The sequence below is a fragment of the Pseudopodoces humilis genome, chromosome 6 (genome assembly GCF_049639895.1).
Source record: "Pseudopodoces humilis isolate 2021_Gansu_Grassland_sample_001 chromosome 6, ASM4963989v1, whole genome shotgun sequence".
In the NCBI taxonomy this organism is placed as follows: domain Eukaryota; kingdom Metazoa; phylum Chordata; class Aves; order Passeriformes; family Paridae; genus Pseudopodoces; species Pseudopodoces humilis.
The window spans coordinates 57350512-57366312 of NC_142205.1; the positions used below are offsets into that span (position 1 = coordinate 57350512).

At 36.8% G+C, this 15801-nt stretch overlaps 1 protein-coding gene across 1 annotated transcript in view; it reads right to left on the minus strand.

The window, feature by feature from the left end:
• Nucleotides 1-15801, minus strand: part of TTC29 (tetratricopeptide repeat domain 29) — a 71812-nt gene that overhangs the window by 4317 nt on the left and 51694 nt on the right. The window contains exon 8 of the mRNA XM_005525633.2: nt 4899-4990. Within this exon, the coding sequence (XP_005525690.2) occupies nt 4899-4990 (92 nt within the window). The remainder of the gene's footprint in view (nt 1-4898; nt 4991-15801) is intronic.

Sequence of the window (15801 nt, forward strand, 5' to 3'; positions counted from 1 at the left end):
GTAGGAGTGTAACATGCTAAATGTCAATGCACCAAGCAAGACACAAAATCCAGACTTAATTAAGAAATTCACACAAATAGGAGTTTCTGTAAGTGATAAAGAATTGTGATCTATTTTCTCACCATCTTAAACCACCTTCAAGTTATATTCCTGCAGAAAATGATGGCCTAGCATTTATTTACAATACAGTGTTTATTATAAACTATATTAGGGATGTGCGCTTTCAAAAAAAATCTGGCAGAACTCTGAATTTCCCTCTTTTATGCTATTGGAGTAATTATAACAGCCTGCCACGAAAGAGGAAACACAGCAAAGCTTAGCTGCAAATTTACAATATTGCAGTGATTATCTGTATGTGACTGAGAGGGCAAAATTCCTACAAAAGGATGCTAAATCACTGCAAACTAACATTCTTGAAATGTTCAAGTATATGCTACTGTAAAGCTTAGTGGTCAATTAGCAGACTTGGATTTACTAAACTTTCCTGATTTAAGTATTTTATTACCATGAGAATATGAAACATATCAGACTGTAAACATTTACCAAACGTCAAAAGGCTTCTAAATTTTAAAATTAGAAACACATATTTTTTTAACCTGTTAATTTTTTCCAAAGAAAAGAAAATCAAATGTTTCCCTACAGAAACACAGCATATGATTTATATAAGTTAAAAGACAAGGTTAAAGTGTTAGACAAATATTAATTCAAATTTTTCTAGTTTTCTATATGCAGTGCACAGGTGCAACTTGAAGAGCATATTATATGGTATAATCATTAAATCCATTCAACCAGACCTTTGAGAGTTAAAAACATATATTCTGAGGAAAAGGACTCCTTGGTCCAAGGAATGAGAATGAAACAGTGCAGAATATTTGTGTATCAAGGTGATTCCACTTTCCAATTGGGAAAACAGGACTGTTAACACCCACATCCCCTGACAACTGTCCAATTATGTATATCACACTTGGCCTACTGTTTGCAGTAGAAGTAATCAATAAAGGATGTGGTTGAGTGAACATAGATTTTGGTTGAACCAATGCATGAAAACTTAATCATTTACTCAGAGTGGAGAAATCAAATAGAGCAGAGATGAAACAGCCACTAAGGGGTTTTTTGATTGTGCCACCAAGTTTGTGGGCTAGAGGCTGAAAGTAATAAAGCAAATGGAATCAGTGACAGAAGAAAATGTAAAAAGGTTTTCTTAATTTCATGAATTAATAGAAATGTTTTGATGCATTTTTGGCCATTTTTTATTTTTCACATCAAAACTTCTGCTCCACATATAGAAAATATGAAAATTGCTAGCCTATATAACCTCTTTAAGGAAAACAGGAACCAATTTGCTACATATCAGAAAGATATTTCTCACTCTTAGAACTTCACTTATGCCAGGTAGCAATCAGTTGGTACAGGTTAACAATTTTTCAAAGGAAGTATTTTTAAAAGCACTACAGCTTGAGATATTTAAAGTATGCTAGAAAGATTACTGAAACACTTTATCCTGCACAAGACCTGATAACATGATAAACAGGTCTTTTCTACTCAAAGGGCTAATATTTTACAGTTCCTTCAAAAATCTACATGTTATTTTATACAGCCATATACTTTCTATCTCCTTAGACATCACCTTCCTAAACGCATAAAATGCAATTTCCTAAAGATATAGTCATTCATGATCCCACAGAACAGTTATGATGACTTCAGCAGAAGAGATTACACATCTACAGCAACTCATTTTCCAGTTTCATGCTAAAATGCCCTATGAGATTTTTACCCCTATTAGACTTTTATGAAAATATGCACCTTTTATAGGATTGCTCATGTGATGGAATTGGATGTATAAATCATGTGTCCACAAGAAGTCATTACCATGGTGGACACTGGCAGAATAAGTCAAGAACATGATGCTATTATGTCAGATTCTTTCCCCTGGAAAATGACATGACTAAATGTACATGACAAAGATTTTCAGTTTCCCATGGTCTCTGGAAACATCTGCAGCAAAGATTTCACAAAATATTCCAAAGCCATAGACAGGTTCTGAGCCATTCAGGAGGGCTCAGGAACTTTCTCCAATCTGTCACAAGGAAATAAGTGCAAATTCTCACAGACATTATAGTTGTAACGCATTATTTTTGGGAAACAGTCATCTTCTTGTGAAGATGTTACCCATCAAACTTAGAATTATTTACACAAATCTAGCCCAGACCAGGCAACAATACAAGTAAAGGCAAACCGAACAAGCTGAATATGGGGATTCTGTCACCAGCAGTGATTATTGGTGCATTTATCCAAAATGTTCTGTGTCCAGCTCTGGCATCCTCAGCACAGGATGGATATGGACCTATTGGAGTGGGTGCAGAGGAGGCCACCAGGATTCTCAGAGGGCTGGAGCACCTCTCCTATGAAGACAGCTGAGAGAACTGAGGTTTTTCAGCCTGCAGAAGTCACCAGGGAGAACTTATAGTATCTAAAATGAGCTTATCATAAAGATGAGGACAAATTGTTGAGCAGGGCCTACTGCAACAGGACAAGGGGCAAGGGTTCTAAACTGAAGGAGGGTTGATTTAGATTAGATGTAGGAAGAAATGTTTTACAACAACTGTGGCAAAACTGGAACAGGTTGCCCAGAGAGGTGGTTGGTGCCCTATCCCTGAATATATTAAAGGCCAGCCAGGATGGGGCTTTGAGCAACTTGGTCTGGTTGAAGACCTCACTGCAGGGGGGGTGGATTAGCTGACCTGTAAAGATCCCTTCCAACCCAAACTATTTTGATTCATGCATGATTCATAGGTGCCCATACTTTTCCCTATGTAAGTTTCTCAAACAACTGAAAGTTGCCGAGTGTCGCCCTAAAAATCAGGCATTTCAATACTGTTTTCATAATTTCTAGCAATTTTCCCAAGAAAGTAACTATAAACATAGGTGTTTATACATTCCATTAAAGATATGCCTTTTGATAGACATCTCTCACGGCCAGTGCAGTAGGGAAGGTGTTAACCTGACTATCCAATCCCCTAGTCATGATCGAAAACCTACAAATACTGAAAGAACAAATAAACGTCTCTTCTTTCACCACACCAAGAGCTGTGTGAATCATTTCGTGTCCAACACTGACAGCTGAGAACCATCATGATGTTTTACAGGGTTGAAGAGTAAATCCCTATCACGTACCCAAAGCTCTTCAAAGCAGGTACATATGTAAGGTGTTTAATTTGGTAAATGCTTTCATGGCAAAACTAGCAGATGGGTTTTATCTGTTGTAGTCAACAGGCATTTTCAAAAGAAAGGGTTTATGGCTGCGTCTTCACCAGGAAGACCCCATGTATTCTGTAATCTGCTCTTCAAGAGATTAAATCCCTGATCCTATACATGGGATTAAACTCCTCCTTCACGTCAATGAATCAGAATATTCGTCTTCTAGAAGAATGCCTTAAATACTAAACTGAGGAGTCTTACCACCCTTAGTATCTGCTCCCACTGCTCCTCATCTACTGTTTTCCTTCTCTTCCAAATTGCAACAACTGGAAAGCAGTGGGGCTGTCCATTCATGGACAGCTATAGAATGTTCACAGAAGGTGTGGAATACAGATTTGATGCAGAAGAAAATCACTAGCCACTCTGTCTTTTGGTCTGCTTTTAAGAAAATAATTGCACTGGCATGGTCTTTCAGATGAAGGGTTTAACAAACTGACTTCAGAAAGGTCTCAGAATCTGCAACTTCTTGAGTAAATAAATGCATGTGCCCTCATTCCAGAATGCCTAAATCACAGAAAGGAAATTAATATACATAGTTTACCAGGGATGTTCTCTTGACTATCTTAACCCAGCCTCTACCCAGACTGCTACTTTTTGAGAATACAAGGAGCTCAGGAATGCTACTGAGAGCTCAGAAAACTTTGTACTCATTGCAAAGCCACTCATTGTAACAGCTGGTGTTTTTCTACTTAATCTTTCTTGGTTAGGCTTTATGAGAGTTTTAAAACTGGGTTCTGGTATTCTTAGTGTGTTCTGTGTCTTTTTGAATATCTTTCCTCATGTTCTTATTTAGGATGCTCAGAATACACGTACACATGAATTATGCATCAGAGAGCTGAAGAGTACTGTGGTTGTGGCTGATCCGTGTGTGCTTGGATAAGGCCAAGAGACAAGGGATCTAACTCAAAGAGGAGAATTTGCTCTGCACACTGAAATAAACCAGGTGACAAGTCCCTCTCCATATTGCCGAGCTCTATCATGCATCATATGCACTGAGGTCTTCAAACACAGGATAAATCAAGAATAAGCTACAACCTTCACTTTAATATCTTTTTTCCCTATCTCATATGGTAATTTCATTAGACTATTTTATGTCAAAATTTGTACCTGAACTAATTCACCTGGAGGAAGATTTTAATGCCAGATGCTGAAACAAAAATATTGAACACAAGCATCGTATTTGCAACAAATCTGTACCTAGTTACACATGCACAAACCAGAAGTGAGTGCAATAAATGGAAATTTACAGTTCAGAAAATATTACACTGAGACACCTACTGAAGCTTGCTACATTCTTCCAGGTTTCCTCTCTTTCTTAACCTAGAAAATAGGTCTGCATTTCTATTTTCGTAAGGTTAGGTCCCCCCACAAACCAAAAAAAAACCCCAACACTTAAAAAGCCTGAAAAATGTGGAAGAAAAAAGGACAGGTTTACAGGAAAAGAAAAACTAGAACTATACATTTTAAAAAATGTGTAACAGTTTAAAATAACTTTCGATGAAAGGGTCACTTACTGCAAGAAGGGCACTGCTTAAAATTTAAGCAGTCAGTAATGGGAAGCGACAGACCTCTTAACAATTTAAGTCTTTCACAGCTGAGTGAATCTGCACTGACAGTCAGACAAGGATGTGTTAACCTACCTTGCCAGGATCTGGGCTACAGCTGCATATGCTCTGCCCAGGCCAGCAGAATCACAAAGGGTTGTGAAGATTTCTACAGAGGTGTTCAAAACCTGTGAAACAGGAAGATAAAAACAGTAAATAGTGTTTTAGGAATAGTAGGAATTCCCACTTTTTCTTCCCCTCCCAATCTCTCTGTCCACACAGAACACAAAATTAAAGCTTTCCCACTTCTACAGCTGTTCTCTAATTAGCCATAATGGGACTAGAGTTTTGATCATTATTTATAGTTGTTTGAAACTATTCCATAATTACAAATCAAAAAGACATAACTTGCAATTATGTCTCTGTATTTTGGCAATTTGCAAAAAAACAGAGGTTTTTTTACTGATTTGCAGTATAAATTTTATTATCCGTTGTTTAAAGGATTTTAAGAGCCTGTGCTTTTATTGAGTTTCTGATAATCAATAACTTAAGATGGTGTCCTTTGCATTCATACTGTTTTAGAATGATATGCTGAAATACAACTCAGTATTATTTTTCTTTCTTTAATCCGTCACAAGTTATCTTAGTACAATTCAGATGCCCCAAAACTGAATCAATTACAGGTTATACATTTAATCTATGTTGTCTTAAAATACTGTAGATAGCGCTGCTATTTTTCTAATTAATTATTCACTCACAAGAAGTTTATTAGCATTAGCTTGGAATCTACTCTATTATTATCAACCCCTCCATAACTGAAGGCTTAAAGCTGCTGCATAAAAATATATGATCTTAATTTAATTTAACACTGACATCACCTGTATTGCAGAATTTATCTTTTCATCCTTTTTTTTTTTCAATGGCGATGACAGGAGAGTGCATATAAAATTAAATCTTATTCTTTCATCCCTCCTCTTTGTTGCTTGACCCAATCTATTACACACATGAGAAAACAGGAAATCTCCAAAGACTCTCTATGGAAATCCTTTTTGCACATTTCCAAGAAAGGAGTAGTGAATGTCATTTACCAGCTCTGAAGGGGGATGGGAGATGCCCAGAGACATATGACAGTATCCTGCATGCCCCATGATGCCCAATGATACTGAGGTAAAAGACTGGGCATTTTCCACTAAGAGCGCATCCCCTGTCACTGGCAAAGTGCATGGCTCAGGAGAAGACAACCTGTTTGTGCTAATGCTGTGGATGTCACCATTTCCATTACTGTTTCCACCACTCAGATTTCCTAGTTTTTGGGGTTTTACTACATGCAGCAGCATCCCTGGACATGGTTCTTATTCTTTAGCTGCACAAGCTCTGTGTGCACCAGAAGTAGCATTGATTAATGTGCACTGCCCTATTTATCATCCCTCAAGTACTTTCTTATCAGTAGTGTTCTAATGTTGCATCCTATCCTTGCAGGTCACTGCCAATTGAGTTATCAATGCATTAAGTGTGACAGAAAGAGTACAAAGGCACTCCAGTTAGGAAGTTGTCACATCAGTTCAGAACTCTCCCTAAACTGAATACATACATGATGTTGTCAGTGCCTGCAGTACATCCTTCTAATGATCCAGGATGGTAGCAGAAACACACAGGTGTCCAGGAAATAATTCTTGGTATTGCATTTAACTCAGGGGACTGCAGCATTTGTTGTAATAATCGTGCCCATATTAGAAAACTTGCTATCAGAGTATCAGGAGGTGTCACAAATGTTATCTGCTGGACTGAAATCATTCCTACTTTAAACTGGCCTCTACAGTATTAAACTTGGACATAGGGCTTGCAGTCATTGCTAAGTAGTGCAGGAAGGTTACTTAGGAACTTAAGGATTTGGCTACTGTATATTTTTTTCTATTAAAGATATCAAAAAGCCTGAAAAGTACAGATAAACCCAAGGAAAAATCATACACAGCACAGCTGAAGTAAAAAGTTGTTTCCTTGCATCGCTGCAACAGCTGTGAGAAAGACGGAAGTAAATAAATAAAGCCACTCATTCATACTGATTAAAAATGCTCATTTTGGTCTCAGGTTACCACTATTCTATACAAATCATTCTATTGTACTTCATTCTAAATAATGAGGAAATTACTTAAATTGAAACATCTTCATGAAAGGGAGGAAATCTTGATAAATTACCATAGAAAATATACTCTTTATGTTTGTATTTCAAATGACTCCTCCCGCTTCAGGTAACACATAGGGACACAGAAAGGGACACAGCAGCTTGATGGAAAGGAGTTGTGTAATGCCCCTGGATGTCACAGCTGCCCAGTATCCATTTATGTGAAAGAAGTGAAGAGGGTTCTCTTCTCCTGTGATGTATGCCCAACCTCCAACCCTCAGGATAGAAACACTTCGGGACAGAAACATTTCAGGATAGAAAAAGAAGAACAGATCAAAGAGGTTAAAGTGACAGTTAAACACATAAGCATTATAGGATTTCACCCAAAGTCTCTTGAAATTACAGCAGATTTTTTATTTTCATTCAAAACAAAAAAAATATAAAATTTACATGCTGGAAAATCAACTGGAACCAGCACAGTGATGCCTGCCAGAATCTGTAAAAAGCCTAAAACCAACAAATAGGCAACAAACTTTCCTGATTATTTTTATGGGATAGGAACAACCAATCCATGTAACCGGCTTGCTGTGGATACCACGTAGGAGAAGACATGCATGTGGCAGAGTATTGTGTGGGCAGGGCTCTGCTAGTCATCATTTGGATCTAATGGAATTTATAGGTTCCCAATGAAAGTTTGCCTTTAGATAGAAGAATAACCAGAAAATAGCATTTATATATATATAAATGCCATTTATATATATATATATATGCCATTCTGTGCAGGGGAAAATTATATCCAAGGAACAGGTGGATTAATTAATGCTGAAAACTCCTACACAAATGTGCAATTTTACTGCATGGGAAAAATTCAGACAACAAAAGAAAAACCTTATTAATGTAAGATGCTTCTGCTGCAGTATTCTATAGCAAATATAGTGCTTGAAAATGTCATCTTGGTAATTTTCTTTGAAATTATTTGTTCATTTATTTATTAATAAAAATATATAACAATGTGTAAATAGATATTGAATGGGACTATGTAAGAATCTATCGTGGTAACATATACTAAAACCAGTTTGGGTATTACACACATTAAGCTAAATTTCCTTCTCAAAAGTTAGACAAAGTTTCCAGAGATTTACTTATTGAAGGGGTAAAACGTCTATTTTTCCTTTATATTTTGTTTTGTTTGTTAGTTTTTTTAGAATTAAAAATTCTGAAAAATTTTTCATGTAAAAAGAGTTCTGAGGAAGGAAGCTGTTAAAATAGATTTATCTTGATCATACTAGACTCCATTCTAAAATTATAAAATTTCCATATTGTTTCAAAGACATTTTGATACTCCTAGCAACTAGTGGTATATGAGGTTGAACAGATTAGAATAATGTACAGTTCTTTCTACTATATATACTTACTATATATATACACTATATATACTACACTATATAAAAAAATGTAACCTAAGTTTAACAATATAGCAATTATAAAAACCACACTGATTCTGGTCACAGATTAGTTTTTGGATCAATGTGACCAAGCACAGTGACTATCTCAAAAGTTTTACTTCTGTGGGTCTGTGGAAAAAGTAGCTTAAAAAACCCAAATAACATGAAGTCAATGTCTAATACAGTGGTTTTCAATCACTTTTCCTTCTTCATGCAGGATAGAAAGGTAGAAGTTGAAGGTGGATTTCAACTCCCACATAACAGACCACAGGATAGCTCCTGTGCAAGCATCCATTCACAAAATCAACTCTCGTTCTGTGTCTTTGTAAGTCTATTGTGTCCACAATTACAGTGTAAAAATAAAGTATTAAGCTCTGCTTAAATCCACAAACTAGAGCCTGTTTGTGGTAACTAATTCACCCTAATTCTCTAACTAGTGGTAAATTTCATGTTTAGCTCCTTTTCCAAGAAAAATATTCTTGAGCTCTCAGGCAGAGATTTACTTCAGTTATCTTGGCATTATGCCAGGCTGAGCCTCCAGGCCTTATTCCATTAATATAAAAGAGATACAGGAGCTCCTCCCCCAAGAAATCCCTCCATCCAAAATCCCACCCTTTATTTTTCATTGTTTTCATACCTGTAATTCTTTTATATGTGCACAAAAACATGCATGCACACCCCATTAGCATATGCAGGACTCAGACAAAAGCACAGAGGCTGTGGAACACTGATACATCTGGGGATAATGGACAAAAGAGCAAATATTGAAAGTATGAATTTATGTTGAATAAAGAACATCTATCCAATCAACATAAGATTAATGCTACTACCAGCATTTCACAGTTTTGGTAAAATACATTTCTCTGACAAGCACATGATGAGATAACATTGATTTATAATACTGTAACTTTAAAAAACACAAAAACATAGTTCCGCTCTCAACTTTAGATTTGATATTGCTGCCAAACTTTATTGGAAATACATTTGTTTTGATTTCTGCGAATCTAGCTGTGTTTAGCCATTTCACAGCTGGTGAGCAGGAAAGATGCTTCTGCCTCATTTACAGATCTTGAACATGAATCAGACAATCAACTGGACCATTAGTCAAAGAGATCAGTAGCTAATGATTCCTGACAGGCACTGCAGTGGCAGGCTAAGGCCCAGCCTGGCTAGCAGCATCTGACAGTATTTTTCTGAAGCTAACAATAGGTGTTGGTAGACAGACCATGCAGTCGAGTGAGACTACAGGACTCATACCACCTTGTACCTCTTAAATACTTTCAGAAAAAACCACATAGTTCTGATGGTTGCTAAATAATCATTTTGATACAGTCCAGTGAAAATAAGAGACAATAGAATTGCATGCATAGGCACACTGCAATTCAACGAACTCTGACCAGTAGTTGCCTCAGAAATGCTTATTTAAAAATTACAAAATGTGCAGTCTTTATTACCATAATTTGAGTGGTTACACACCTGTGGCCATGCCGAATAAGATTAAAGAGAAGTTTCACAATACAAACCCAGATATAATCCTTTTTTCCAAAACACAGCATGGGAGAGGTAGGACAGCAAAAGAAAATTGTATTGCTGATGAAATGTATTGATCATAATGAGCAGAACTCATTGATCCCAGGAATATTACACATCAGTATCAACTGAATGGCAGGCCACACCTTGCTCAGTGCTAAATGTGCTCAGGCATAGCGAGCATCCAGGGTAGAAGCTGCACATATTCCATCTGCATGCTCGCAGTTCAGGGGTACAGAAACTGAGTGCCACATCCAGGAAAGAGGCAGCACTCTCTGATTTGACTGAACTGTTACTTTACCCTCTTTACTCACAACTAAAATTCACCAACTCAGTCGTGTGAATGTTAACTCCTTGCCCTTATCCACATGCACTTACACTGGCTGTAGTTTTGGATAAATTACCAGAAATCCACAAATGTTGTCAATCTTACAGAGACAGAAAGAATTTGGCTGGAATTGGTCTGGTCTGTTCCAGAACTCCTATTCCAGGGACTTTACTTGGATAATGCATAATGCTATGCATATGCATACATCTTGTATACATACAATGTATGCATAAGCATACATCTTGGAGCAAGGGGATCAGGGAGAGGGGAGGGAAGTAGAAGAATCTACTCAGAAGTCTGTCCAAGTCAAAGGTCAAAGGGGAACACTCTTGTTGAAGACTTTCTAGAGCTAGGACATGGCTATCACTGAGGTGCTGCTTGGCTCCGCTCTCCCTGTGGGTAACTAATCCAGTTGACACTCCTCCTCCACTGATCTGCTGGGCTATCAAGTGCAGTATTTACCCTCATGCTCTACAAACACTCAGCAACACATGCTTCAGGTTACTTGTGTGTGCATCTGCTTGAAGGATTAAGGGAAGGAAGACAAACATTTCACTCATTCCATCACAGTCTATCAAGATCAGACCTAAGGCTCTTTGCTTGTATCATCTTTTCTGCTTCACATAATACTCAGGACATGTACATCTTGCTTTGATTCTGAATGGATGATATGTAAATATAAGTAACTAATTGAAAAAGTTCCTTTCCCCAGAGTAATTTCAAACTTCTGTTGGTGTCTACAAGGTCAGCAGTTCATCCTGTATGTTTCATTTTGCTGCACAGAAAGCTTAAAGAGATGAAATGTACAGATGATTGAATAAACTTTAATTTTTGTTTCTGCCTTACTGTCCTTAATTCTGGCCTTCTGTGCCACCAATAATTATATTAATTCTGATTCTTTACACAACAACTTTGCAGGAATGAAGTAATGATTTTCTTATTTCCTATACATCATAAAGGGTTTTATTATTCATTCATATTTGAAAAGTTTTTAAAATGTCATCCAGGTCCTTCAGAGCAAAAAACTATGCAAACATCAAATCCAAGTATTTTCATTTACTGTTACTGTGCAGTTTGAAATTTCCACTGCAAAAGACATTGCCCTAGTAAAGGTTACTGCAATCTATATTTAGGACAGGAATGTAATGTTTTCCAAGCCAGCCATTGCTGACATATTTCTTCAAAATGAAGCATGGCTTAACCGTCTGGAGTGAAGAAGCTTCATCTGTTACCCTTTAACAGCAACATAAGAGGAAAAACCAGTTTATGTATCCTTTCCATCCTGACAGATGTGACAATAGCTGGAAACACTGTGCCTGCCAAGAGCTTTTATCAAGTATGTTATAACAACTAGTAATAAGTGTAAATAATAAATGGCTACGATCTTATGGGAAACGGTGGCAATACTAAACAATTTTGGTGCTTGCTGATGGGAGTCTGCTAGTCCTGGAATTCCCTGGCTTCCCAGTAGAGTTTTGGCCTGACAATAAACAACAGTTTAATACTTTATCTAATCCCAGCCAGGAGGTAAGTTCAACAGCAAGCTTTTGCAGATGTTCACATCCAATAATCTATTCATAATTGATGAAACAGGGAGGTCAGATGTAATGGTTGCTACTATTCCAGCAACAAATAAATGGTTATTGACAAAACAAGGCAGTGTGGCGCTGAGTGCCGAGCAGTGACAAGCACGAAACAGTGCTGAGACAGAAGTAGTGATGTGAATACAGTCCTTCATCTTGAGAATTCCTCTGTGTGATGTGTGGCACCACGGCCACTCTGACACATAAGCAGATGGAGGTGACTTGTAAAGGAAAAATGAGATTCTGCAAGTACATAAAAGACAAAGGCAGAGCCGAGGAAAGAAACAAGGAGAAAAGGGTGGACAGGACTGGAAACGGGGGTAAGTGCAATAATGCGAATTGTTAAGAAATGTTTTTGTACAGCAGCACTGTGATCCAGATGTTTGGACTGCTTTTATTAGATTGATGTGTACATTCTACATGAATGTACCTGGCTGTCAGATCACTCTAGCCTGCTAAGACAATAGTATCATAATACATATATCTGCATGCTTAAATGCCCATTATTTCTTAGACAAAGCACCTATAAATATTCTGCTTCATGCTTACTAATTAATATCTTGAACAGGTATTTTTAACTACGCAAAGTTTTCCTAGCTAAGAGCAAGCAAGCAAGCAAGCAAAGTTTAAATTTGCATAACAATGGTAAAAACTGCTGAGATAAACTAGGAAAGTATAAAGCCAATTTAATTTAGATAATGTAGTTACTTTTCTGCAAACCAATCTAGAAGTTAAGGAAGGCATCTCATTCAGCTGAGAACCTTATATTCTTCAAGTTCTAACCCATGTAACACAGAAAAAGGATTAATAGACTATTCTTATTGACTGAATAAAACTTGAGTCATTTAGGTGCAAAAAGACACTTGAGATTTTTTGTATCCATTTCAGTGCAAAAAGACAGTATTTCTACAATGTTTACTGTGTAATATACTAGTATGAAAAACAGCTGAATGAAATAGGGACCTTTACTGGTATATGCAGTCATAAAAAGATTTCAGACAGAAATATTTTAAATATTAATATTACTAAAATCATTTAAAGCACCAAGGAATGTGAAATCGATTTCTTTAGAAGTACAATTTATTTCACACTTTGCTACCAATTCTTTTGATCAGCTCTGAAATAATACATAAGCTGAAAGCAAAACAGCAAAACAAATTGCTTCTAGCAAGGAGGCACCAAGCTCTCAGTTTTACACAGGCACGCCTCTGTGTTTTAACTTCTCAGGTTATTTATCTATCAAAGGATAAATTTTAAATTCCTCAAGATCTAATGCATCTAATGCCTGAATCAAGACCTTTTCTCCAATTTAACCATCGATGATTCTGATCAAGCAAAGTCGTTAAGCATTTGCTAATACCTGAATAAATGACTTGTCACCCCAAAGTCATTGAGAATAACTGAAGTGAAATTTAAGCATACATTTAATAAGTGAATTGCTGTAGCTTGAACTGTACCAATGAGAAACCAATCTAATTTTAAAAGCCTTACTTTACAGAATTCTTATTTATAATATGTTCATTAGAATTAACTGTACAATGGAAAACAAAACCTCCCAGATTATGAATATATTTAAGTACTGAAATTCCTGAATTTGTACAGTGTGGGTACAAATGTTTCCTTTCCCATGACACATTAAGAGTCTGACTTCTGTAAGTAGATTATCTAACAGAATTAGAAAATTTCTCTTGCAGTTCCTCAGCCATTTGCTACATCCCTGGGTATAGAATGTGCAGTTTCACTAATGGAAGTGCACTAATGGGCTGGCAGTTCCTAAGATCTTGTATGTTATTGTTATCAGATAACATAAACTATGGACATAGACATGCTGTAGCTATCCCTTTCCCTCAATTATGCACAGCACACCTAAGCTAGAAATCCAATAGAAGTTAAATAGAATTAAATAGCTGCTCTAAAAAAAGTTTCAATAGAGTCCAGAGAAAATGCCTAAATCACATCCTGTAACTGACAGAAGACAGTTAGTGGAGTTTCAGAAACCTCAGTCAGGACAAACTAACCTTTTTTCCCAGAAGTAGACCCTGTCTAACTGTGTCCCCTGTCTGGCTGCCAACCTGCCTGGGAACGCACGAGGAAGAGCCACCTGCACGGGCCACACCAGCAGAGACCACGCAGAGGCTGCTCCATCCCAGCAGCAACATCAAAAAAGCGAGACCTGAGCTGAGGCTCCATGATTGCCAAGTGCTCTGCCCTCCATGCCTTGTGAAAATCAGATGTAAAGATATCTTTATTCCCTAGCAGAGCAGGTTAAGGAATCTTTATGGCTTTGTTCTCAATTTTTCAAGATATTAGAGCTGAGCAAACCCCCAATAAGGGCAGTTTCCCTCTTTTGAGTTCAACCATAACAGTTAGGAAAAATTTCTTGGAAATAATTCAGAGCTATACAAAGAATTCTCTTGATCTTAGAATATCTCTTATGATGTAAATATATTTTTACTAGTGCTGCACTGCACTCCCCTCCAGTTCTTTTAGATACTAATACAGAAAGTGTGTCTGTGTGTGTAAGTGCCTGCACGTGTGTGTAGCAATAATAAAACAATAAATAAAATGTTACAATTTATCATTTTTGAGTAAAACTATTACTAAAAATAGATTTTGAAGTTTGGCAAACCATATTTGGTATGTTAAATAGCAGAACTTCTAAATGCAGGATATTTAGTATATATTTTAAGTAAGGCTATGTAATCTTGTAAATATACATAAATATATGTAAATAATCTTGTAAATGGACATAAATGAAGAAACTTTCACACTGTTTCAGACGTAGAAACAAAGAAAACAATGTCCTCCAGGCACAGCCCTCAAGACTGAGGTTTTAAACTCTTAGTCACCAACCTGTATTCAGGTTCTTGAGAACACCAGTGGTCAGATAATTCTAACACTCTGAAAAGGTGCTATAGATTTATCTAATGGATTGTGCACGCAAACTTTCAACTTACTGCAGTAGTCCTACTCTTTTGGGATGTATGAATGAGTAAATTGAAAAGTGTAATGGATAAGATGGAAATCTAGCCATTCATGATGTTTTGGTAGCCGTTCTTATGGGGCACGAGACTCTTAAAGAATAGGGTTGTAGAGAAACATTTTAACAGAGTAAAAACATGATATTTTAGTAAAAGCCTGTCTGCACAACCCAGCTTTTAATCCAGGTGACAATATTAAAGGCAGTGTTCTTGAAACTCTCCTTGTACAGCAAGAATAAAGAAAAACAATGGCATTGTGTTCTGGGGAAAGAATGTAAAACAATATGTATTAACCAATAGTAGCTTGCTAAGCCCACGGACCCTGTTGGACCCTATAAAAGTGTGCTACAGATAGAAATAAACGACGTTCACCATACTTCTGTGAAGACTCAGTGAATAGTCTGAGCTGTTTTCCAAAATAGGGTAAATATCAACAAGTTGCTAGAACATTTATTTTCATTGTTGCTGTGGGTAAACATGGAATTGTGATTTTTCTTATAATCAGGTAATAGATTTTTTATGTACTTAGTATTTTTTTTCTCATGTTCTACAGTTTTTGTGTAACTAGACTACTGTAATTCTGCAGCAGGACTGCATTTAAGAGTGTTTTATTACAGAGGATGTTCTTGTGGCACATTTATCTTGAAAAAAATCCACATTACTGAAGGGAGTTTTTGTGCTGCCATTAACCAAGCAAAATGCAATCTGAACCACAGACTGAAAAAGAAAATGACACCATGTTTCAATGCAAGTGTAGTGGACACCATAACACCAAGGTGCAAAACTGTTTAGTGTATGGAAAAGTATTGAAGGAAAGTAGCATTGCTGCATCTCAGGCATAATCAGAACCCTTTTCACCCCAGGTTTTCAAGAAACTGGTTACGATAGGAAAAATCTTATTAACTTTAGATCAACAGAAGAAATCCTTCCTTCACTAAGAGACTGTTAGCTTTCATGTCCAAAAAAAAAGTTAGAACTGTCCTTCACTTAAAGGATTAAATGCTAAATTA